General features: G+C 39.6%; 2 protein-coding genes across 2 annotated transcripts; one reads left to right on the plus strand and one right to left on the minus strand.

Annotated features, from left to right (window-relative positions):
- Positions 1-1299: 1299 nt before the first annotated feature.
- Positions 1300-13086, plus strand: LOC116258396 (phosphoglucomutase, cytoplasmic 1). Its single transcript, XM_031635526.2, has 19 exons — positions 1300-1542; positions 1618-1787; positions 2767-2848; positions 3858-3913; positions 4450-4563; positions 5263-5325; positions 7002-7121; positions 7199-7299; positions 7993-8052; positions 8180-8279; positions 8390-8547; positions 8628-8723; positions 9528-9591; positions 9668-9749; positions 10857-11032; positions 11120-11196; positions 12348-12480; positions 12615-12731; positions 12818-13086. Exons 2-19 carry the CDS (start codon positions 1707-1709, stop codon positions 12887-12889), a joined length of 1752 nt encoding a protein of 583 aa, XP_031491386.1. The 5' UTR covers positions 1300-1542; positions 1618-1706; the 3' UTR covers positions 12890-13086.
- A 5075-nt stretch (positions 13087-18161) lies between these two features.
- LOC116258395 (probable inactive receptor kinase RLK902) lies at positions 18162-21706 on the minus strand. The gene is made up of 2 exons (XM_031635525.2): positions 20150-21706; positions 18162-19209 (listed from the first exon to the last, which is right to left on the minus strand). The coding sequence occupies exons 1-2, from the start codon at positions 21549-21551 to the stop codon at positions 18473-18475; spliced, it is 2139 nt and encodes a 712-aa protein (XP_031491385.1). The 5' UTR covers positions 21552-21706; the 3' UTR covers positions 18162-18472.
- Positions 21707-24400: the final 2694 nt, after the last annotated feature.

Genomic DNA, 24400 nt, shown 5'->3' on the forward strand with positions numbered 1-24400 from the left:
GATGGTTTGCATGAGGCAGTTTCCGAAACAATGGGCTCCTCTAAAATTTAAAAAAATCCTTCCTATCAGGAAAAAGAAAAAACGTTGCAGTAAATTTAGACCGTCATCTTTTATTTCTTTCGTACCTCAAACATGCCCAAGTCCCTTCCTAGTTCCTTCTATCATTGGTGTTCAGTGTTGTTTCAGAATTTAAATGCATTTACGGATAATTCCTTCAACTCAAAAGTAATACCTAACATCATTTAAGTTTAAAGGAATAGTAATCTGATCTTTTATCAATTCACCTGCCTGACCTGCTTGGAGGCTGGAGAAACTGTCGTCTTTCCCTCGTCTCCACTGATCTCTTGAGACAAACTCTGATTCCTCTTGGTGCTTGCAATGGCGCCCATGTCCGAGGCCGTCCGCCCGACATCAATCAGTGCTGTGAATAGAGTTGGACCTACCTGCAATACGTGTAGGACAATGCTAAAAGGATGGAGAGCTCTCGACATCCGGCCACAAAATTTCCCACTTTATCTCGATTTATATTTTTCAAGGTCCACATGTTCTCAAAAAACATGCCACTTGTATTGGAAAAATATCATGTTCCTCTCTTTGATATTTAGCAAGTTAACAAGAGACGCTTTCAAATTGAACTGTTTGAAGCTTTTTTGACCTTTTTCTTCCTGAAATCTTCAAGGGGAAATGAAGATTAAGGAACTTGTTTATATATATATATATGTTCCAAGGTGCACGTTGTTCTACGTTAAGCTTTCTATTTTGTTATTCTGTGTTCTCTTCTTATGTTCTCGATTCTGCGTTTTGACAAGTTATTCACAAAAATATATTCGACGCGTGTAAAAGTTTAAGAGCTCTGACAGGCTGAATTATTCGAGCTGAACTTGTTTGAGGCTGTTTATGACGATGAAAACCTGTTCATAAGCCGTCATATATAAACGCGCCATGAATGATCTACCTTCTAAATACGATGAACCAAATATAACCGCGTTATTTCCTCGGACAAGTTTATTTGTAACTGCATTTTGAGAATTTTATAGGCTATAGCATTGTTTTAATAAAATAGAGTTGCGTAAATGAACAATTTTGTAATGCATCATACATATGCGTGTGTGTATATGTATAATCTATATACACAATGATGTTGTGTAACATGCAAAATGTACAAAGCAAGCCATTTCATTATATATATTATATGCTGGTGAGAGCTCACAGGAATCATCCCAAGCGAAGCAACCCTTCTAACCAAGGACCGCGATCTATGATCTTGGCGTGACTCGTGAGGCCCGCATATTGCGGATCTCTTCGGTCTGAGAGAGACTGAGAGAAAGATCCGAATCTACCGGTCTCTGTGGGTGCCGGTGACCCTGTGTGTGTCCGCGCGCACGGTATAAGATTGTCATCGTTTTGCCACCGTCCATTCTTACTCACTCTCTGAACCTTTTCCTTTCACGTTCCTCATCTCATCATTGTTGGCATCATTCGTTTCTCATTCGGCGTTACTCTCTCTCTCTCTCCCCCCCCCTCTCTTCTCCCTTTGAGCGTGTAAGCGGCTCTTCTCAACTCCTTGTTTTTTGTTTCCAGTTTCTAATGTCTAACATTGTTCTTTACTTGGCTTAGAGGATCTGAACGGACCTATCCACGTCACGGTACTAGAGGGAAGCAGTCAAGAAGTTTAGGTGGGAACGAGGAAGGGAGGCACAGCGAAGATGGTGGTCTTCGGCATCAGCAGGAAAGAAACCACGCCCTTTGATGGGCAGAAGCCTGGCACCTCTGGTCTGAGGAAAAAGGTAAAGAGTGAGAATGAGAAATGAACCCTGCCCTCTCTTTTTCTCGCGTTCTTCTGTTGATATTCACAACTGAATCTTGACACTTCCTTTTTCATTTTCGTTGTGGCCCTCCTTTCCTTCTTGTCTTCTAAACTGGTCCTCATCCCTGAATTGGTTTTCTGGTTTCCTTGGTTCGCAGTCCTTTAGCGGGTTTATAGATGTTCCTGATGTCTTTTCTTTTGCTTAAAACTGTGTTACCATGATGGATTATCTTATCGGTAGTGATGGTAACCAAATTCGTTCAGTTGTTCATCAAATGTTTGGGGCATCTTTCCCGTCGGGCTTATCTACTTGGTCCTAATTAAGGCCGTCATACATGGTGCTCTGTAAATCAAGAATCTTGAACTGATTGTAGATCTAATGAATATTGAGTTCCTTGATGCACATTGAAGTGCTTAGGAGACTTTTGCCAATGGAGGGGCTTGATAATGTTTGAGGTCTTTTCAGTTCTAACTTGTGGGACTGTGGAGGGCTTGTGTGATATCATACTTCTGAATTGACTATATTGTGATTCTTCATTGTTGTTCCTATCGCTGTCTACAACGAATCTATGGGCCTGGTTCTCATCAGTCTAGTATTGGCCGTGAAGAGCAGCGGCTTCTGCCATGGATACATGGCTTCGTTTCACTTCAACGGGTTCTTACATTGGAATGATTGCTGACGCAAGAGATGTGTGGATATTCTACTAGGACACCAGCTAAAGTTTTATATGTGAATATGTTTCCTGGTAAACAAGCGAACCCTCAAACATTGTGCTAGTTTCATGCTTGTGAGCATTGCATAGCCAAACGTGTTTCAGTGCTTTATCTTACCTGAACCACCTCTTTACTCTTAATTCTTTCCTTCCTCTCCTTAGGGTGAAAATGATTTCCCAAGATAATTCTCCATCTGCGGGTCTGTTTCTAGCCAACATTTTTAACGGTGTCTTTATCCGTTCCAGGTAACTGTGTTTCAGCAGCCAAATTACTTGCACAATTTTGTCCAAGCGACTTTCAATGCTCTTCCAGATGATAAAGTTAAAGGTAATCTCTCTCTCTTTCTCTCTCTCACACACACTTGCATTTTTTTTTGGAACACATAGGTATTTACAATTGTAAGACAGTTTCTTTAAAGATTGCCACACTGGACTCAGTTTCATGTTTTTTCATTTTTCCAGCTTTAGAAGATTCCACTGTCCAATTTTCTGCAATTTTGGTGGTGCTTTGGAGGGAAAATTCATAATTCTCACTAGTTTTATCTTGGCTAATGCAATTGGCTGTCATGAGCATTTGAATAATTCAAGTAATTCACCTCAGGAAGCAGAAATATGACTCTCCAAATGCATATAGTTTATCATTTTCTAGATTTTTATAGAGTATTGGATAGTCTTTTGAATTGCTTGAGAAAGTTCCACATCTTTTGCATCTCATGACTTCCCTGTACATTAACCATTTTGTGGTCGTTCACAACTCATTATGGCATCTTAAACTGTTATGGACCTTCTTGTTGTGCCTCAAACATGTCATTTTTGTGTTTTCATCCTTTTATTTGGCTTTTAATCATTGCCACAAATATCGTTCTCGGGTTCTTATCGGCGAGGTTTTCCTCAGGTATGTATCGGCAAAGTTATTTTTTTTGGGGAAAATCTCAGAGTTTTTTTAAAAAATAAAAAATGAAAATGTGAGGCAAAAATACAAGAAATGAAAACCTAATAAATATTATATTGCAGTTAGGAGGTATGTTAAATACCAAAAATACGAGGAAGTAAAACAATGAAACAAAAGTTGAAAAAAATAAAACCAGAAAATGAAATAAGAAATAAACAAAAAATCGCAATAAATCCTTTTTTAACGTTTCTTTCAATATATCGCGATATTTTCCCATTTTTACTGTTTTCTTTATTTCTCCGAAAATATCGCGATATTTGTGGCTATGCTTTTAATCAACAAGTCTCTTCAGTGTTTGGTTTTTGCTCATGTATTTTGCTTTCTCCTTCATGTTCTACTTCTGTCATTTGGCTCCTAAGGGCTGTTTTTTGTTTATGAAATTTAGGTGCATCAATTGTTGTATCGGGTGATGGCCGTTACTTCTCAAAAGATGCCATTCAGGTAGTTTGAGTTATGTGTCATTTTTATAGATTGGCATGGCACATTTTGTCTTTTATGTGCTTTTCCAAAGATTATGATCTGAAAGGATAAAGCAGTTTCCTTTGCATGCTGCTCATGTCTCGTCGAAATCCTATTACCAGCGGATCCATGAGCCTCAATCACCAAGTTTGCATGAACACACACACATATAGATGTCAGAATGTTCACTGTAGCTCCATCATTCTTGTATCTTATAGTATATGTGTTTTACGCCTCCTGATGTTTACATTCAAAATCTGCAGAAATTTATCTTTGGCCATGATGTACTTTTGTGTGGATATCAATCGTGAGACTATTTGGGCAGAAATAGTACATAACTGTTTGTATATATTTAGTTATGAACTATTTATATAAGACCCTCTATATTTGGTTAAAAAATAGCAAGCCTTCTTTAGTTTTAGAGGTCTCTTCAGGCTGCTGTTCATTTTGTTATTCAAATACTTTATTATGCAGCTATGTATTTAGAGGATTGAAGCTTTTTTTTCCTTCCATTGCAGATAATAATTAAAATGGCTGCTGCAAATGGTGTCAGACGTGTTTGGGTTGGGCAGAATGGTCTTCTCTCCACTCCTGCAGTTTCAGCTGTAATACGTGAACGTGTTGGCGCAGATGTATGAAAAATTTTCCTGCTTCACATGCACTGCCATTTATTTCCATATAAATTTAATGTTTGAGCTTTAATCTGTGATATGGATACTTATTCAGCCCGTGGCTTGTCTCAAGACCTCAAAAACACGTCACTTCATGAACCAAACATTAGCTATCCCTTTTCTGTTTACCTTGCTGTTGATTTTGGTCCTTATATACTATAAAATGGTCATTTTGTTTCTATTTGTATCCTACTTCTTTTAATTATTATCTAACTTTTCATTTTGCTAGTCTGTCGAGGCAGGCACTGTCCCTAGTTTCTTTGTACTGGATAACACTCTTCATTTATTTATCTAAGAACTTACCTTTTGATAACAGTTACTTTTCCATTCTTGAATTTTGGGTTATTTAATTTTGTAATTCACTTAATAAACTTAGAGATTACTTATAATGCTTGATCTTGCAAAATATCTGTTGCATTGCGGCCTTTCAGTGTGCAGTTATGATGTAACTGGCTAGGATATAAAAATTGGTAAAACATATTATGTGTGTTTCATATGTATGTATGCCTGGGTTCCATACATGATACTTTTTTCAGCACAAACTACAAATGTTGTTCCAAGCAATCATGTTCAACATTTCATCATTTTTCTGTTTATCAGACAAATTTTTATCTTAATAGCTTCTCCAATTTTTAGTTTAATCATATGCTCATATTGCAGGGGTCAAAAGCTTCAGGTGCTTTTATATTGACAGCAAGTCATAATCCAGGTGGCCCACATGAGGTACGAGATTGAAGTAGATTCTTAAATTGCCTTAATTTCACTAAAATTATGAAGAATACGGTGAGTCTCCATTTTTAACTTAGTGTTTATGTTGGATCTCTCCAAAGAGACAACTTAGTATTTATGTCAATTAAGATTTTAACAAAGAAAATAAAATAATTCTCATGCTTTATATATAATATAGACTTGATCTCTTGGATCATCATAAAAACCGGTGAGGTTTTTCTCGGTTATAATACGGCGAGCTTAGTTTATAAAAAAAATTAAAAATCTTAAGAATTAGGATGAAAATAAAACAAGTGAGAAACTAATAACACAAACAACAAAAAGTTTAGTAAATAAACAATAAATGAAAATGAGAAACTGAAAACAAGTAGTTTAACATTAAAAATTTTGAAAGAGATTGCCTAAAATGAATAAAATGGGAAAAATGCAAAAAGGTGTTTTTCTGTGTTTTTTTGTTTTGGCGTTTTTTTCTTTTAAGTTTTAATTGGCTGATTTATTTATCATGTTTTATATGTTTTTTTTCTTTAAAAAAAAAGCGTTCTCTGTGACTATGATTTGAACCAATCTAACTTGACTGAATTTGCCTAAATTTTCATCTGTTTGGACTTGTAGTGGTGTTAGTGACAGTGATTTCGGAAGACATAATGATTTAGATAGAAATAAAAGATACAGACATTTATGGGTTCAATGTGAAAATTGTTATGGATTAAATTATAAGAAATTTTTTAGTTCAAAAATGAATATTTGTGAACAATGTGGATACCACTTGAAAATGAGTAGCTCAGATAGAATCGAACTTTTGATTGATCCAGGCACTTGGGCCCCTATGGATGAAAACATGGTCTCTATGGACCCTATTGAATTTCATTCTGAGGAGGACCGTTATAGGGATCGTATCAATTCTTATCAAATAGAGACGGGTTTGGCTGAGGCTGTTCAAACAGGCATAGGCAAACTCAATGGTATTCCTATAGCAATTGGTGTTATGGATTTTAAGTTCATGGGGGGTAGTATGGGATCCGTAGTAGGCGAGAAAATTACACGTTTGATCGAGTATGCTACTGATAGATCTCTCCCAGTTATTATGGTGTGTGCTTCTGGAGGAGCGCGCATGCAAGAAGGAAGTTTGAGCTTGATGCAAATGGCTAAAATATCTTCCGCTTTATACAATTATCAATCAAATAAAAAGTTATTCTATGTATCAATCCTTACATCCCCTACAACTGGTGGAGTGACAGCCAGTTTTGGTATGGTGGGAGATATCATTATTGCCGAACCCAATGCTTACATTGCATTCGCGGGTAAAAGAGTAATTGAACAAACATTGAAGAAGACAGTACCTGAGGGTTCACAAGTAGCGGAGTATTTATTCAATAAGGGTTTATCACCTTGGAGATATTTTCTATGTGCCAAGAGATTATCAATCACATGACTCTGGTCTAATCAGCTATATTAAATTGACCTGGCTTGTCTGTCGTTAAATTGACCAGATATTATTTGCATGATGAATTCATTAATGCACATTTCTTCTGAAACTTACATGGACAACTAGCATTTGTGAAGAAACTAACTTATAAATGGATTTGATAAGATAAAAATGAAACATTTTGAGGTTTAGATGGTCATTTGAATGCTATGATCTTTAATTCATTCAATTTCTATCTTGACAGGATTTTGGGATTAAGTACAATATGGAGAATGGAGGACCTGCTCCAGAAGCAGTCACAGATAAGATCTTTGCTAACACAAAGTCAATAAAGGAATATTTTATTGCTGAAGATCTTCCAGATGTATGTATTACTTCAGGTTTTATGTGAACTATAATATTCAATGTTTTTTTTAATTGTAACTTGAGAAAATGCTACAGGTTGACATTTCTGTAATTGGCTTGACAAGCTTTACTGGGCCTGAAGGACCTTTCGATGTGGATGTTTTTGATTCTACATCTGATTATGTGAAATTAATGAAGTAAGTGACCGGCCTAGTTAAAACAGTTTTGTGATTACTAACAATTTATGTAGTTTCTTCTTCAGGATTAATTAGTGTCCGCTATTTGTAGTTTGGATTCTCAATCATGCATCTAGTGTAGTATATACCTACGTGGATTATGTTCCAGATACTTGTGAGCCCATAAATCTTGTGATGCAACAACGAGAAACTACTCAGTAGAAGGCCCGTGATATTTCTTGTCAAAGAATAACTTTTAGGAATCTTTTCTCTCTCTCTCTCTCTCTCTATATATATATATATATATATATATATATATATAATTATATATGTGTGTGTGTCTGCATCCTACAGACACATGTTTATTTATTTATTTGGTAATTGAAATTTAAACGTGTCATAGATGTCTTACTGTTTGATCAATATTTGCTCTATCTAATTTCAGTCCAGTTTGCTATCACTTTATATGGTTTTATAAATGTAACACATTCTTGCTAATGTCACACACACTGTTTCTTAACAGACCCAAATTATTTTCTGTTTTGGTCCTTCAAGATCTATATGGTATCACATCAACTAAACATGGACTTTTCTTTCCCTCCTCACTCTTTTCCTGAACTGGGAAAACAGTTGTATATTAAGTATTTAGAAGAGGAATGTCTCCGATTAATGTTTCTTGTCATCTGATTGTTTGATTTGTGCCTTATTTTACAGGGAAATATTTGATTTTGATAGCATCCGGAAGCTTCTTGCATCTCCAAAATTTACATTTTGGTAGTTTTCTTTCTTTCCTATGTGTGGGTCTTGTCACTGGATGATGTTTGTTCTACTTGTCTATGTGATTATGTTTATATTGCGTCACATAGTAAATATAATATTACTTGATTCTGTCTATTGTTAGTTATGATGCTCTTCATGGAGTGGCTGGAATTTATGCCAAACGTATTTTTGTGGAAGAGCTCTCTGCTGATGAAAGTTCACTGATGAATTGCGTACCAAAGGTATTCTGGGTTTTTAGGGACAATATTTATTTATAAAGCTCTAGGAGTTCAGTTTCCAGAAGCCATCTCATATATATATATATATAAATGATTGCCTGGTGTTTATGCAGGAAGACTTTGGAGGAGGCCATCCAGATCCTAACCTCACATATGCCAAGGAATTGGTTGTGCGCATGGGACTGGGTGGAGGTGGTCATGTTGATGAACCACCAGAATTTGGTGCTGCTGCTGATGGTGATGCTGATCGGAACATGGTCCTTGGTAAAAGGTAGGACCTGGTGTTTTTATTTTAACTGGTGATTTTCTCAAGTGAAGCTTGCTTTAAGTTTTTGGATGTTGAAATCGCAGATTTTTTGTGACTCCTTCCGATTCTGTTGCCATTATTGCTGCAAATGCTGTTCAAGCTATTCCATACTTCAGTTCTGGATTGAAAGGAGTTGCAAGGTATAGTTTATAATTTCGTTTGTGCTTATTTTGACCTTAAGTTGGTCATGCCTTGAAACTGGTTGAATATTTTTCTTCACAGTGACCTTCCAAGAGTTCTGCCTTGCTAATTCGGATAACATGAACGAGTTTTAGGGCAACTAACTTTTGTTAATAAAAATGAGAGAGGCCTGGGTTAGATAATGGCTAATCTACTTCTTGAATCAAGGTACAGAACTCTAGTTCCGGTATGGGGCTGATCTAATCTGGAAGGCAGAGAGGTTCTAGATTGAATTCTTCCAGCCATAGTGCCACATGGGGCAAAACAGTGTTCAATAATTTCTGCCCAAATGAAAACAAAGAGTTTCACTTGATATGGGCTTGACCCAATCGAGACATAAATTAGCGTAACCTGAGATGGAACCTGTAAGGAACTGGTAAAATTAAACTTTTAACGTCATATACAAAATATCGTGTTCTTTTCTCCCATAGCTGGAAAATATGGTTGAAATCAGGTGCGGGCCTGAAAGCTTTTGAGTTTTCACCCGTTCCTTGAGCCTTGTTGCCGATCTTGTAAAGATGATAAAATATTAATCTTTGAACACATTGGCGTACCATTCTGAGTAAAGCAACTCCAGAGCGATTGGTTGTTTATTGTGCCATGATCACATCCATTGTGAGTCTGTGACAGATTTTTTGCTCAAAGCTTTTCTTTTGGTCCTGAATGCTAGATTTGGTGTTAGGTTGCCTCATGGCTAATCTTTGTCTGACACCTTCTTTGGTTCCATTTACGATTTACGGATGACTGGTGGCTTTTTCTTGCAGGAGTATGCCTACATCAGCTGCATTAGATGTTGTTGCCAGACATTTAAATCTGAAATTTTTTGAGGTACATCATGGAAATATTGAAGAGCTTGAAGTCTGGCTTTACATTTGACATAGTGAATCCTGTTTTCTAACTCCAGGTGCCTACTGGTTGGAAATTTTTTGGGAACTTGATGGATGCTGGTATGTGTTCAATATGTGGTGAAGAAAGCTTTGGCACCGGTGAGTAATACCTTCCTTTTTCTCTGGTTCCAGCCAGAGATACTTGTTGTAATTAGATGAATTAGATCTGTTCTCTTCAATCATATCCCTTTGACAGATGCATTCAATGTTATAAAAGGTGTAGCATATATTTATCAAACATTATCCAGTTCTCTGAACCAATGTTATAAAAGGCGTAGCGTATCGCGTATCGGTCGGGCCGACCTATACGCCGTATCGTAACGTATCGCAAACGTAGCGTAGCGTATCGTAAAATTAATTTTTTAATTTTAAAAAATATTTAAAAATCATAAAAAATAGAGAAAAATCATTAAAAATCTGAAAAAATGAACAAAAAATCAGAAATTAAGAAAAATGTATTCAAATATAAAAAAGATCATCATACATAAGGAACATTCATGTGTATCAACGACACATTCAAAAATAAGAAATCAAATCTTCAAGAATAACATATAAGCATCCATCACGATTTTAAACTTGAAAATTTTATAGAATCTTAGGACTTAGAGCCTTAGGACTTGGAGTTTTAGGACTTAGATTACATCACAATTTTATAAGTTCAAAACATATAGTTATCATCTTTCCTGATTCAACAATAATATCTCCCAAATTGATGAATCCTTGGTTATTTTTTATGAAAATGGGCAAAATCTATCCCTCCTACGTCTATTGGAGTCTTTAAATACAAGAAGAGAGAGAGGGAGGAGTGTTTAAACTTTTAAAAAATAAAGAAATATGTGTTTTCTCCCGTATCGCACGATACGGGCGATACGCGTACGATACGGACGCGTATCGTGTTTCAAACACGTATCATATAGGTTTTCTTGACCTATACGATACGTATCGTACAATACGCATCCGTATCGTACGATACGGATAACATTGCTCTGAACACCAACGCGAAACTTATTACATAAAAAGGGCGTTCTGCTTTCTCAGAGTAAATTTCTCTTTCTAAAGCAGACCCAAAGGAATACCTTGTGTTGCTATTCTTAAGTAGTTCCTCATTATAGATGGGAGAAATGCTTCACCCAAGTATTCTTTCATGTTAAACAAAATTGAAGAAATAATAAGTTTTTTTTCACTTAATTTTGGTTATATTTGCAGGTTCTGACCATATTCGTGAGAAAGATGGGATTTGGGCCGTCTTGGCATGGCTATCAATTCTTGCTTTCAAGAATAAGGATAAGCTGCATGGAGAAAAGCTGGTTTCTGTGGAAGATATTGTCCGTGATCACTGGTCTATATATGGTCGTCACTACTACACAAGATATGATTATGAAGTAAAGTTGTTCTCTTCATCTTTTCCATTTGGATTCTGCCGAACTTTGTTATGTATCATTCTAAAATGTCTTCTACCTTCTTTGAAGAATGTTGATGCAGGAGATGCAAAAGAGCTCATGGCACATTTGGTCAAACTTCAGGCTTCTCTTCCTGATGTTAATGGGTAGGTTTGTCTTGGTATTCTATCCTTAAATTATGATAAAAAATACATGTCTTATTTAATGCCCTTTATTTTATGCTCACTTTTCTTGTTTTTTGGACTTCTTAATTACTTGTGCTCATTGATTAAATAATTCAGATTCTCCATTTTCTTTTTCTGTAAAGATTGCTTTGAAACAGTATTTGGCATTTATGCTTCGTGTAAAGGACTATATTGATTGCATAATTTGAACCTTGTTCTTCGATGTCACTGTGGCTATTTTCTGGAGAGGTCTTTCTTGAAGATTTTAGGAATTGTCAAGCAAGAGATAATTGTCACATGGGACACTCTTGGAAGGGCACTGTATCCATGTCTGCATATCTGGACTGAGTGTGGGTATGGGATAGGGTTTGGACCTAAAGTATGGGTACAGGTGCTAGTATGGTGCGAATCACTTTTCAAAAAAAGTTGGGTTTGAGTACATGGCTGTATATATATATATATATATATATAGAGAGAGAGAGAGAGAGAGAGAGATTTTAAACAAACAAATGTAGTAAGTTCTATTAGAAAAAGAAAAACTAGCTCACCAGAAAGTCCTGCTGAACAGGTGCAGGCAGACTGCAGAGAACATGAACAGCCCTTCACTTTCTTTCTGTTAAGGGCTCTTAATTTCCATCATATATATAGATACTATGGTTTAACAAAAACCTAATTAGTGGATAAAAATGGATTCGGTCAACTTTCATTAAGTCCAGAAAAGGATGGACATGGTCATCACCCAAATAGGGGTATCCGTGTGATGTAGGTTTGGACATGAATACTCACTTTTTTGCTTTTTTTTTTGTATGTTTTAATACTTTTTGTTTAATAGTCTATATCTTATAAGTATGAATTATGAAATGAATATATGTGTTTGTTTGCTTACAGTCTTTGTTGCTATCATACACACACAGACGTCTCTCTTGCACCAAGTTTTTTTAAAATGCTTTGCCGCACCACTGTCTGCACTTGCACCTGTGTCTGTTCCTGCACTTACATAGAGTATAAATAATAATTGAAAAAAAAAAGTAAAAAAAAATATGTTGGAAAAAGAAGCACTTACATAGAAAAATCTGTTTTTCCAGATATCTATACTAGGATTTAACTGAAATTTTAGTTACTTTCTGTTGCAGGATGATAAAGGGTATAAGATCAGATGTATCAAATGTTGTTCAAGCAGATGAGTTTGAGTACAAGGATCCCGTTGATAGCTCTGTTTCAAAGCACCAGGGCATACGATATCTCTTTGAAGATGGGTCGCGATTGGTAAATAGCCTACCAATGTACTTGTTGGACCTGTTGCTTTAAGTTTGCCAAATGCTTGTGAAAATTGGTCCCGTGGACTAGAACGCCAAGTGCTTCATGGAATTTATAGTTAAGTTGCTTCTCTGAACATGCAGGTGTTCCGTCTCTCTGGAACTGGCTCAGTTGGTGCAACCATCCGTCTGTACATAGAGCAATATGAAAAAGATCCTTCAAAGACCGGACGGGATTCTCAAGATGCACTCGCTCCTCTGGTACAAGAAAGTTCACAAACATCTTACAAACTTCTTTTACATGTTTGAAAGTCTATGGTATGCTAACTAACGTGATGAAATTTTAGGTGGAAGTCGCGTTGAAGCTTTCGAAGATGCAAGAGTTCACCGGTCGCTCTGCTCCTACAGTTATAACTTGAGCAACATATAGCCACTTGTGCAGGCAGGGTTTTTGAAAAAATGACTGATGAGTCTATGAGTCAGTTTTGCTTGAGAATAATGTCAAGAACCATGAAGCTCCCAATCATGTGGAGTGTTTACACAGTTTTGCTGCTGGGCAAGCAACTCCACAGCTATGCTATGTTAAATATATAAAATGAAGTTTGTTACTATGTTACTATTTGCTTCGATGAGCGTCTATGAGGCATAGCTCTCTCTCTCTTTCTCTGTGTGAGTTGGAGGGGTGGGGGTCTCACTTAAGATCTATGGATTCTATTGAAATCGAAAGATTTTGCAGGAATTACAAATCCATAGCGTAATACTTGCATTTTTTAAAAGTATGGCATTCCATATTCTTGTTACAAATCAAGGATTTAAAAATCTTAAACCACCTCAAATCTAACATCCACGGTAGCCAAAATACACCTTAAGTGAATTTCTTTGCAGTTGATTGATGTCAGATTGGAAGGGGTATACTCTTACCAAATGCTTGTGCTCTGCCCTTTAGAACCTAATCTTGAGTACGTTGCTTATAGTTTCATCAAGGGAAATGACCCAATAAGGTTAATTAACAAGTTCGGAGTGATAAAGCTGGACTCAATCGTCGGTTAAGCAAAACTCGGGCCTTCGCTCATAATGTGATCGTCTGAAGCGGCTTCTTCAAGTGAAAGCATTTTGCGGAGTTGAAAGTAACAGGATTTAGAGAAGAAACCTGTCCACCCAAGCTTGAATCGGCCATGAACAAGATGTTTTGGAATCTGAACTTTCTTGGCAGCCCAAACGCTTCAACAATTATTTCCAAACTGTTAGACAAATGACATATGCAAAATATATTGTTATGATCAATGTCACCAAATCCAAGATGCATCGAGGTAGAGTTCACATTTAGTTAAAACGAGTTTCATACTGGTTCTTGGTGCCGATATGCCCGGTATGGGAAACTGTTCGCCATGGGAAGCTTCAAAGCAACCATTTATCCAGTAGACTAAAAACCTGCTCATGATTCCGTGAACAGATTGAATTTAGACATCCGACCTTGTCCCCGGCCGATGCCTTCTCAACTTCGATCACTGTCATGATGTAGATGATGATGAACATCAGATATCAACAGTCGATGATGCTTGTCTTGGTAGGCATATTGCTTGCTTCAGGTTGCAGGCATTTGAGAAAGGAAAATGAAAAATTGTTTGGTCAGTGGTCCTGTTCCCACATAGACTGGGTCGGTTGTAGGTCCCAACAAATACAGCCCCAAGCAAAAGGCCACAGAACAACACCAGTCACTGTTCCTGAACAGCTCATTGAAACTCCTGCATTCACTGTTGCCACACTGTTACAAAATGTATTCTTCCACTCAAATTCAATCCCATGATTGGAGATGCAAAGGTCGTTTCAGGGACAGTTAACTAGATGGGAGTTAGACCGGGATTCGATTTGGAAGACCCAAAAATGGCAAAAGCCCAATCTTCAATAACCAGTTTGAAGCATAATCAGGCACCTTTTCTTATTTTTGGCGAATGATGGGAGAAAAATTAAATTGCCCATGTTGTTAGATTAAAGGGTTGTTTGGCAATGAGAACTGTTTGTTACTGTTCTATGGGTCCACTTCAACAAGGGCATATCTATGGGACAGTAAACAGTAACAAATTGTTGGTGTTGCTAAACAACCCTAACTGTTCTGTATCAAGCGCACCACCAGCCTGAGTGCAATGGGAACTGTTTGTCACTGTTCTATGGGTTCACCTCAACGGCATATACTTATGGAACACTGTTTCATGGCTAGAACATATTCATGAAACGATAACAAATTGTTATTGTTGCTGAACAACCCCAACTGTTCTGTATGATGCACACCAGCAGCCTGAGTGCAACGTGGGTCTTATTGTGACTCCCACTAACAAATCGCCTTTGCAAATTAATCTGTGATCTCCACCATCTTCTCTCTATAATAGACGTTCATCACTGAAAGATTGACTTAGGTATATGTCCGCGGTTCCTACCATCTGCATTGAAAATAGCTCGGTGGAACTACAACTCAATGTCAAGATTTCCATTATTGGGAAAATGATCTGAAAATGATTAGAACTGGACCCTAATCGTTATATGAGTTCGCCATTTATCTTAGGTAGTTAAGCTGCCTAACATGAACGCATATCCAACGAGTAGTCAAAATATAAATAGTGGCAATAGCGATTTCTTAGTTATCAACTGTATTCGTCAAAGAACTCTACATTCAAGAATATCCATCAGTTTGATTTGGAATTTCTGTCAGATATTTCAGCATCAGTTCTTCTGTCCAAATGGTGGAGGCTGGGAAATGAGGTGAACTGATTATGGATTGGCCTGAATTTAGCTCGTCAAAAATTTTTACAAATTCATGAAATAAGATAAGGAAGCTGAACATTTAGAACAAGCCTTCGATTCAAATTTAGACAAAGAGGCCCATGGCCTAGTGAAAAAACACGCTCGAATGTAGTTCATATATGAAGTTCACATGGTAAAGCACTAAAATTCAGCCTTCTGATGTATAAGAAAATTATAAAATGTAAGCGATTTGCAGAAGAAAATTGCGCGTCTAACATGTGAAAATACCATGGTAAATTAATGTTGTACTTTGTAATGGACTTGTGTTTAACATATAACTTTTCTTAAAACCGTTAAAATATAAGGGATTTGTAGAGCAACGCACATCTAACATGTGAAAATGTCACGGTAAATTAATGTAGTAGCTTGAGATGGATGTTGCTTGACATTACAACTTTTTTTTTTAGAAAAAAAAATGTCGAGGCATTAGAAAAAACCACTGATCCTCAAAAATGAAAAAACAAATTTGTTGGACATTTTAACATTTTTCTTGTTCTTCAGTACCTATGTCCCTGCAACTGGTGGGGTTAAGGATCTCTCCACCTTAGTTAATCATGTGGTTGGTAGATCTGTGATTCGGATCTAGATCCAACCTGGGCCCGCCTGACGCATTGGCAAAAGGATCTACAGCCTAAAAGGAAAAAGTGAAAATAGAAAGGTAGGTGTAATACTAGAAACAGAGACATACCAACAAAATATTTCGAAACCTATTCTTACATCAGATTACAGATTTATGTGAGGCAGCCAGGAAGGCAAACAAGTTGGATTTGGTTCATGCATAGTCACTACTGAGTCTTGCCTAGTGGAGTCCAGCCTCAGATTGAACAAGCAAACAATACTTGGTCGAGGACCCATTAGCTAGCCTGTTTGCAATTAGATGTTAAGATTTGGCATGAAATTAGATTGAAAACTCTACCCAAATCAAAATCGTCTGCAGGCATGCTTAGTTTTCATTACTTGAGTTCAGATCCGATTTAATAGCTGAACCAACTCCAGTTCTTGGCATCCCTAGATGCAGAGCACATTGGCAGATAGATCGGATTAGGTATATAGCTGGAAAATGACGAAGCCCCACCCAGACCTGATTCATTTGCAAGTTGCAACCTTCATCCTGGATCTGCTTTGCTTTCTTCATTTAAGATATAACCACAGAGAAAGCAGTGGGTTTGGTGATTCTCAGGCTGGGCAGTGTTTATATTTCCTGGTTGTAAGAATGATCAAACTGATTCATTTCTTAGCAGTTTGTGACAGGGGAAACTATACATCTCTTCCCTTCACCCTTTTGGTTTAAGGCTGCTTGGGGAGCTGGGTAGTTCTATGGTGCACTTGTTGACTCATATCTGCAATGCTAGTACCCATAAGAATTGAACAGAAGACACATTATACTAATGCCGACCAACTATGCTAAGTCTCTCAAGATTGAAACGAATTCATTTAGTGGAAATGTGAGGAACCATGCTCTTTCTATCCATTCACATGGAGCAGTGCAAAATTTTAATGCAACAGTCAAAGGTACAGGTGTAGGAGAAACATATAAAACAAAGACGCTCATTTATTGCAGCGCTGAGAAGATCAAAGCAGGTCAGTGTGAATGAATAACCATGGAGGAAAAGAAGGGGAATATTAGGAAACGCAGACGAGAATAATAAAAGCATAAGCAGCAGAGAGATTGAGCCCATCAAAGGGGCAACGTGGGTGTGGAAACATGTGAGTCCCCAGAGGAAAAGCTGTACTGCGATATTAATTTAAGGACCTCTTTTTCCAACGTTGAAGAGACTCCCCATCTAATTTTCGAAAATTCGATGATGGTACTTGATACTTTGTAAAAAGTGCGAATAAGGGGCCAGGCATTTGGAGATGAAGGGAAAAGCTGGGTTTGAGATTGAATTTGGAGTAAAGTCGGGACCGATTCGGGCAAGTTCGATTAAATTTTAGTTTTCTGCAAGCCACTTGCTCTTTTGACTCTGGAGATGCTGCACGGAGGCACAGCTATTATCCAGGTCATCTCCAGAGCACTATCACTCAAGCCAGATCCACAGGCCTTCTTCACCTTTATATAATCGGATTCAAAGTTCTAAATGCACCACATTCAATACAGTTCAATAATCAGCAGGCCATGCTTGAGATTGGAACGGAGATTCGAAAATTCAATGGTACTGAACGCAGCTGGCCTCTTCGAGCTCTTGATTCCAGTAAAAAAGCACAACAGAGAGAAGAGCAGCCCACTTAAATAACCAATGATGGCACCACTGGCTTCCACCACCACCGCCGCTGTCACAGATAGAAGGACGCCACCAAACTTCAATTCTCTCTCGTCCCGGCAATATCTCAGATGTGTATAGAAGGACGGCCGACGGATGTGGGGCCAAACCAACCACATGGACAGGCGTGGCCGCAATTATTGATGCTCTCTTCCCACCCTCAGTTTCTTGCTTCAATGGGCAAAGTGTTGTCATCAATCACCATTCACTAGCTAAACGGTGTTGCTTAAAACACGAGATCTCCCTCTGTCGGTAATGATCTCTTTCTTGAAGCATTTGGAGCACAAGCGACCATTCCTGCTTACCCTTCTTAACTGAGGATGCTGATATATTGATGACGACAATGACTGGTGATTACCATGAAAGCGAGACCCAGAGAAGAAGCCATCTTAGGAAGATGAAAAACAGAGGCTACGCAGAGAATTAATGTTTAGTTTTTGTTCTTGGCATTGGTAAGATCAAGATTGATCCTTCATGGCCTCCCCTTGTTTGATGTTAACACCATTGCAGCATGCAGTTTCTCTTTTTGCTTCCTGCGAGGCGGGCCAACTGGGCCCTTTCGGCGGACTAAATTTTGTCCTAGCTCAGGGTGCTGTGAAGGGAAAAGATTTCAATAACGAGAGATTGTGGATTGACAGCGAGGAACTTTCCTTGAAAAGTGAAAAACAAGAGAAATTACAAGAGTTTCTTTAGATAGAAGAGAAAAGAAAGAAGGGGAAAAAGAAAAAGGAAAAGAGGTAATTACAACAGGCAACCAGCATCCACCAACACATAAAGCCCATCTCTCCTGCTTCCCATTATTCCCCTTTCTAAAATCACACCTCGATGGTAACACCAAAAGTAAAGTACACAAGAAATGAAGGAAAAAGGAAAAGAAATGAGAAGGAACACCACCATTGTGAGGATGGTGAAATGATAATGAACTCTTTTTTAAGTGTTTCGTTAACCAACAATGACTGCTAAAACATCCACCTTCGGCTTACCTTCATTTGCTTGTGCCTTTAGATCAATCAAACAGGCTCGGAGGGGAGGTGGGGCATTACTACCTGTGTCCTCGATAGAGTTGGCTGTCCTCTGCGAAGAGTGTGCTCCTTCCACGTCATCATGGCCGCTGGTAACATTTCGGCGGAGCTCTTCAATCCTTCTCACTACTTCCTTCATTGTGGGCCGCTGGTCCGGGTAGTTTGCAGCACAATCCATGGCCAATTGTAGCGACTGAACCATGTCTTCTTCAACGTTCTGGTATCTCAAGAGCTCAAGATCAAACACCTCGGCAGTCCACTCTTCCCGGACAACAGACTGCACCCATCTCGGCAGGTCGACACCTTCCTCATTGAGCAATGCATGAGCAGGTGGCTTCCCTGTCAAGAGTTCAAGCAGCAGCACTCCGAAGCTGTAAACATCTGCCTTCTGAGAAATTCGAGTTGGATCAGTGACCTCTGGCGCTCGGTAGCCGATCACACGATTAGTCGAAGGCACAGAGGAAACGAGTGTGGCAAGGCCAAAATCAGAAACGCAGCCATCATACTCCTTCGTCAGCAACACATTGGAAGACTTGATGTTGCCATGAGAGACGTTAGGGCCTTGAGAATGGAGATATTCGATTCCCCTTGCTGCTCCCAGGGCAATCTGCGACCTTGTCTCCCAGTTGAGTGGTGTTCTGCCTGCTCCTCTGCTTCCTATTAAGAAAAAAAATGCTAGATTTATAAACCTAGAAAGGACAATACCAAGAAAACCAAGGAGCAGAAAATAAATCAACAAAAAAGGAACCAAATGCAAATCAACGTTGCTCACAGAAAGGTAAGATAAAATTACTCAACCAATTTTGTTATCCAATATTACGAAAAGAACCAATCGGAATTAATTGTCCAATATTAGTAAGAAGTACTAAATAATTACAATAGAGCACAAAGCTATCAAATCTGCTAGGAAGAGAAACACAAGAATCAAAGGACCCAGTGTACTACTTATGATAATCCTAGAGAAATCTAGGATGAAAACTAATCATGCTACTGACATGAAAAGCAAACCAGGAGAACAAACTGGTCAGAAAAACAAGTACGACCAACCAATCCTAATCGGCTGAATGAAGGAAAAGGTTTAACTACAATCTAACGATGCCCACAAAAAGAATATTGAGCCCAATCGTATCAGCAAGCATTAGATTAACCGGGATGAAGACCAACAAAATAAACTCAAACACTCAAATAACTATTTAAGAAGAAAAAAAGGAGACAAGAAGTTCAGCATAAAACAAACGAATGTTTTACAAAATTACTTATCTAAAACTCAACACTGGAAATGATTGAAAGAGCTAATTCAATCGAATTTCTCAAAAAAGAAAAAAAAAAGTAGAGGAATTTGTGCACAACGAATTGTACACTGGAAGGATAACTTACAAGCAAGATGAAGGAACCAATACCCAAAAGAGAGAGAGAGAGAGAGAGAGAGAGAGGGAGGGAGGGAGAACAACCAGATGGCGTGTACAAAAGAGAAAGGAAAAAACAGAAAAAAGAGATCAGAAACAGAAGGGCAATGCAATGCTACATTGATACCAAAAGAAAATCTCAGCTAGCCAGATCAACTCATTCAACAAGACAGATCCACTAGAAGACTTACCATGAAGCAATGCAGATAAGCTTCCCATAGACATGTAATCATACACAAGGAGCTTCTCCTCCTTGGAGTAATAGTAGGCCCGTAGGGGAACCAGATTCCTGTGCACCATAGATCCGATCTTGTCTATTTGTTCACCAAAATCTCTCTGGTTCATACTCACATCTTTCAACCGCTTCACCGCCACCACACTCCCGCCTTCAAGGACAGCCTTATACGCCGTGCCGAACGTCCCCTTCCCCAGAACCTCCGCCGAGGCCCTGAGTAAGTCCTCCAGATCGAAGCCCCGTCTTGAACCAGGGAAGAACACCAACTTCTTCCCGCCAGCAGCAGCAGCGGCAGCGGCAGCAGCCACCTCCGCCTTCTCGGCAACACCATACTCCTCCTTTAACCCTGTAGCAGCAGCAGCAGCACCACCCACATTGCCTTCTTCCGCGTCCAGCGACTTATCAAGCCCCACTGGATCCGGCGGAGGCGGCTTCACTGCGGCCATATCGATAGCGCCAGTCTTCCGTCGGTTGCTCTGCTTCTTCCCAACGCACATCAAGCAAATGTATACCAGCACCACCACTGCCACTGCGCAGGCGATCACGATTCCGGCGATGGCAGCACCGGACAGCTTCCGGTGCCTCTTCCCCTGGCCGGCATTCCCGTTTTCGCCACCACCCGAGCCGGTGGTAGAGTTGGGGAAGGGATTAATGGCGACTCCGGGGCAGGGAGGGAGGGGATTCCCGCACAAGGCGAGGTTGCCAGCGAACGACTCGGCGCCAAGGCGGCTAAGCGATGTCGGGATAGTTCCGTTGAGTCGATTGAACGAGACGTTGAACTGGCCGACGGCGAGGTTCGTGAGGTTGAGGTCGGGAATGGAGCCGGAGAGCTCGTTGGTGTCGAGAATGAGTGTGGCAAGCCTAGTAAGGTTGTTAAATGCAGGGGGGATCTCGCCGGAAAAGTTGTTTGCAGCGAGGTTGACGCGGACGAGCTTCTGGAGGCCGAAGAGTCCAGGCGGGATGGGGCCAGAGAAGTGGTTCTGCTGCAGGTAGAGGTTGCGGAGGTCGGCGAGCTGGCCGAAGTCCGAGGGGAGAGGTCCCGAGAGGGCGTTGAACCTGAGACTGACGGTGCGAACGGCAGTGAGGGCGCCGAAGACGCCGGAGGGAATGACGCCCATGAGGCCGAGGCCGGGGAGGTGGAGGGCCGTCACTCGGCCGCCGCCACACTCGACGCCCTGCCATGCGCAAGGGGTCGAGTCAGACTGGTTCCAAGGGAGGAACCTCCCCACAGCGGACCGTAAGGTTAGCAGTGCCGCCTTGTCGCCAGCTAGGTCTGGCTTCACCAGTTCAAAGAAGCCGCAGAGAAGCAAGAAGAGGACTAGAAGGAGTGGACGCAGCAATGTGGCCGTCGAGGCCATGGCCCTGAGATGGCGTCGGCAGCGGTGAAGGTGGCGGTGGAGCTTCCTTTTTGCCTTCAATTTTCTCTCGGTTTTGTGGTCTTGAAGGAGAGAAGGTCTAAGGAGAGGCTTTATGGTTGGCCATGGTGGGACTCTCTCTAGGGTTAAACGGGATATGGTACTTTTGGTATGGGATATAGTGGGTGGGTGAAAAGGGCAAACAGGTCAGGTCAGTAGTATTTCAACAGTGGAGAAGGGTAGAGAGAGAGAGAGTGGGGCAGTGTGACAGATAAAGGGTGGATTGGGGGCTTGAGTGCGGAGCTTGATCTTGATGGACGGTGCAAAATGCAGAAAAGGGCATAAGCTTGTCTGGCTAGAGTGAAGAGTACTACACTTGAGGATGACTGAAAGAGAGGGAAAGAGTTGCAGTGTCTGAAAAGACTGAGGTGGATTGGTAGAGAAAGAAACTTGTGAAAAGAAAGACCACTACAGGATGGACGGCCACAGATGAGGGGTAGAGGAAAAAATGAGCTTGTTGGACGGGTGGGATTTAGATAGAGAAATTAACACGACGGTGTTTCACAGCAAAGGCAAAGCCAATGCAGAGAGAAACCCTAGATTTTAACTGCACGCTGTTTCTGCATTTCCCATGCTTCCCCTTTTCCGCTTTCAACAGATTAAAAAAAACGAAAGCGTTTCCGATCTTCAGACCTTTCTTCTCCCTTCTTTATCAAGAAACTACTAGTAAATGCCTTTTTTTATCTGGAAGCAGGCAAGAAGAAAAGGGTAATATTATTGTTTATGTCTCTTGCTTGTAATAAGGGGAAATGGGCTTGAAAGAGTAGGCAAACCACCATGACCATCGTTTTCGTGTGTAATCGCAGAAACGTCTCTTGGCATTCAGATGAAGAAAAAACCGATGTTTCCCCTCCCACTGAACAGAGCTACAGCTACCACTGAAGGTTATAAAGATCTAAACAATTGCATCTCTTAAGTGATCTCATCTTTGGAAGATTTCTCGAGAAAAATTAAGAATAAGTCGACGAAAAGCCTCACGGAGAAGACTCTCAACTCTGAATCACGTGAACGCGAAGCTCTTAAAACACTAAACCATAATAAACACCCAACACCATTTCTTAAAATTAAAGCTCCGCCTAAAAATCATTTGTTCCGGTAGGCATCAATCCAGCTCATCTTCTTCCTTTCTCTATCATTTTCTTCTCCAAAAATTCAAAATTCTATACGAGAGATCTTTTCCGGGGATGCCCACCAAACACAGACCAGTCATTCTACCGGCCATGGATCGTTTTCACATGCTCGTCCACGCCAAAAGAATCCTCACTTGAGGGGGGAAAAAAAAAGTTAAAAGGCATAATTTTCTAGATAAAATACGCTATCCCCAGTCCCCACCACATGAATGACAGAGGCGCGATTCAATCTCCCAAGCACCAACCACTTCACACGTCTTCACTCCCATAGCTCGAGTGCTCGAGAAAAAGGCAAAAAGGAGGAACGGGGGGATCTGAAGTCAAGGACACAACAGTTATTAAGGTAAACGTCCGGACTAAAATGGTCACCCCATTGGGTGGCATTGTGGTAAATCTGTGAAACGTTTGGTCCTATTTTCCCACCGAAGCGATCTATAACCTCCTGGACGGCTAGCCCCATTAAAAGCTCCTGAAATGACGCATGCGTCCTTTTTCGCCTTTTCACAGTGGCAAGTTGGAGATGGGAGGCGACCGTCAAGGGCATAGATGGAAATTCGTCCAGCGAAGTTGTGGGGCCGTCGAGTATCAAAGATTCGGGGAGTGTGGAGGAAGGGCATGTGGCCAGTTGGGCATCTTTTGTTTCGGACCCGGAATTTTCGAAAATTTCGACCGTTTGGCTGTCTCTCTCCCTACCTACCGATTAATTGCTGGGGGCCAGCATCGCCCAGTTTTACTTAACTATCCCTCCCATATTAATAATAATTATTTATATTTTTTATTTTTAAAAAATAATTAATTTCTCAACTCAAATTACTATTTTTATTTAAAAGAAATTATTCATTTTTCAGCTCGAGATCGACCAAGTGTATACATAGAGTCTCGGTTCATCTAACTCATAGGTTGCTTAATTATATGCACCGAATGTTCACTGCCAATAGAGCCTTTTAAAACTCAACAGTCTCGCAATCTGCCTACCCAAAACTAAGAAATGCTAATACACTTCTCAAGTGTTAGTAAAGAAGAAAATATGGGAATTATTAAGCCTTCAACTATAAGTACATACTGAATGCACGCTTGGTCCAGCCGCAGTACTTGGGAAACCTGCATCGAAACAGGCCTTTTCAGCATTCAATGACAATTCATTAAGAACAAAAAAAGAGACAAAGTTGGTGCTTTCTTAAAAGCTCAAACGGAAAAATTACATGCATAAAATATCTTTGAAGAACATCCATAATGGACTTAAGCAAAAATTCAAATTGGGATCACGCTGATCATAGATTTTCCTTCTCCCAATTCATCTTTGGCTTTAGAAAAGGAGTTGTTTTTAGGGGCATAGCATAATTTGTGAGGGTTGTGGACCAATGAAAGACCAATTATCAATTCGATTCTCGTAAGTACTATTCATGCAAACTACAAACACTGAAATGCAGTCCTCTCAAGTTGAAGGAGGTATTAAGATGACAATGTAGAACCAGCAAAACCTGATTTTGCCCCAAAACACTATTTCAAGAGTGTTTGGATGACATTAAGAACTTGGTTTTCATAAAAGATCTGAAAAACTTGTAAGAATATTTTTTTTATTCTAAACCAAGTTTCTTACTTGTCATCCAAACTAAGTTTACAAAACTAGGTTTTAACCAAATTTTCAAAAACTTTATTTTC

The sequence above is a fragment of the Nymphaea colorata genome, chromosome 8 (genome assembly GCF_008831285.2).
Source record: "Nymphaea colorata isolate Beijing-Zhang1983 chromosome 8, ASM883128v2, whole genome shotgun sequence".
Lineage (NCBI taxonomy): Eukaryota > Viridiplantae > Streptophyta > Magnoliopsida > Nymphaeales > Nymphaeaceae > Nymphaea > Nymphaea colorata.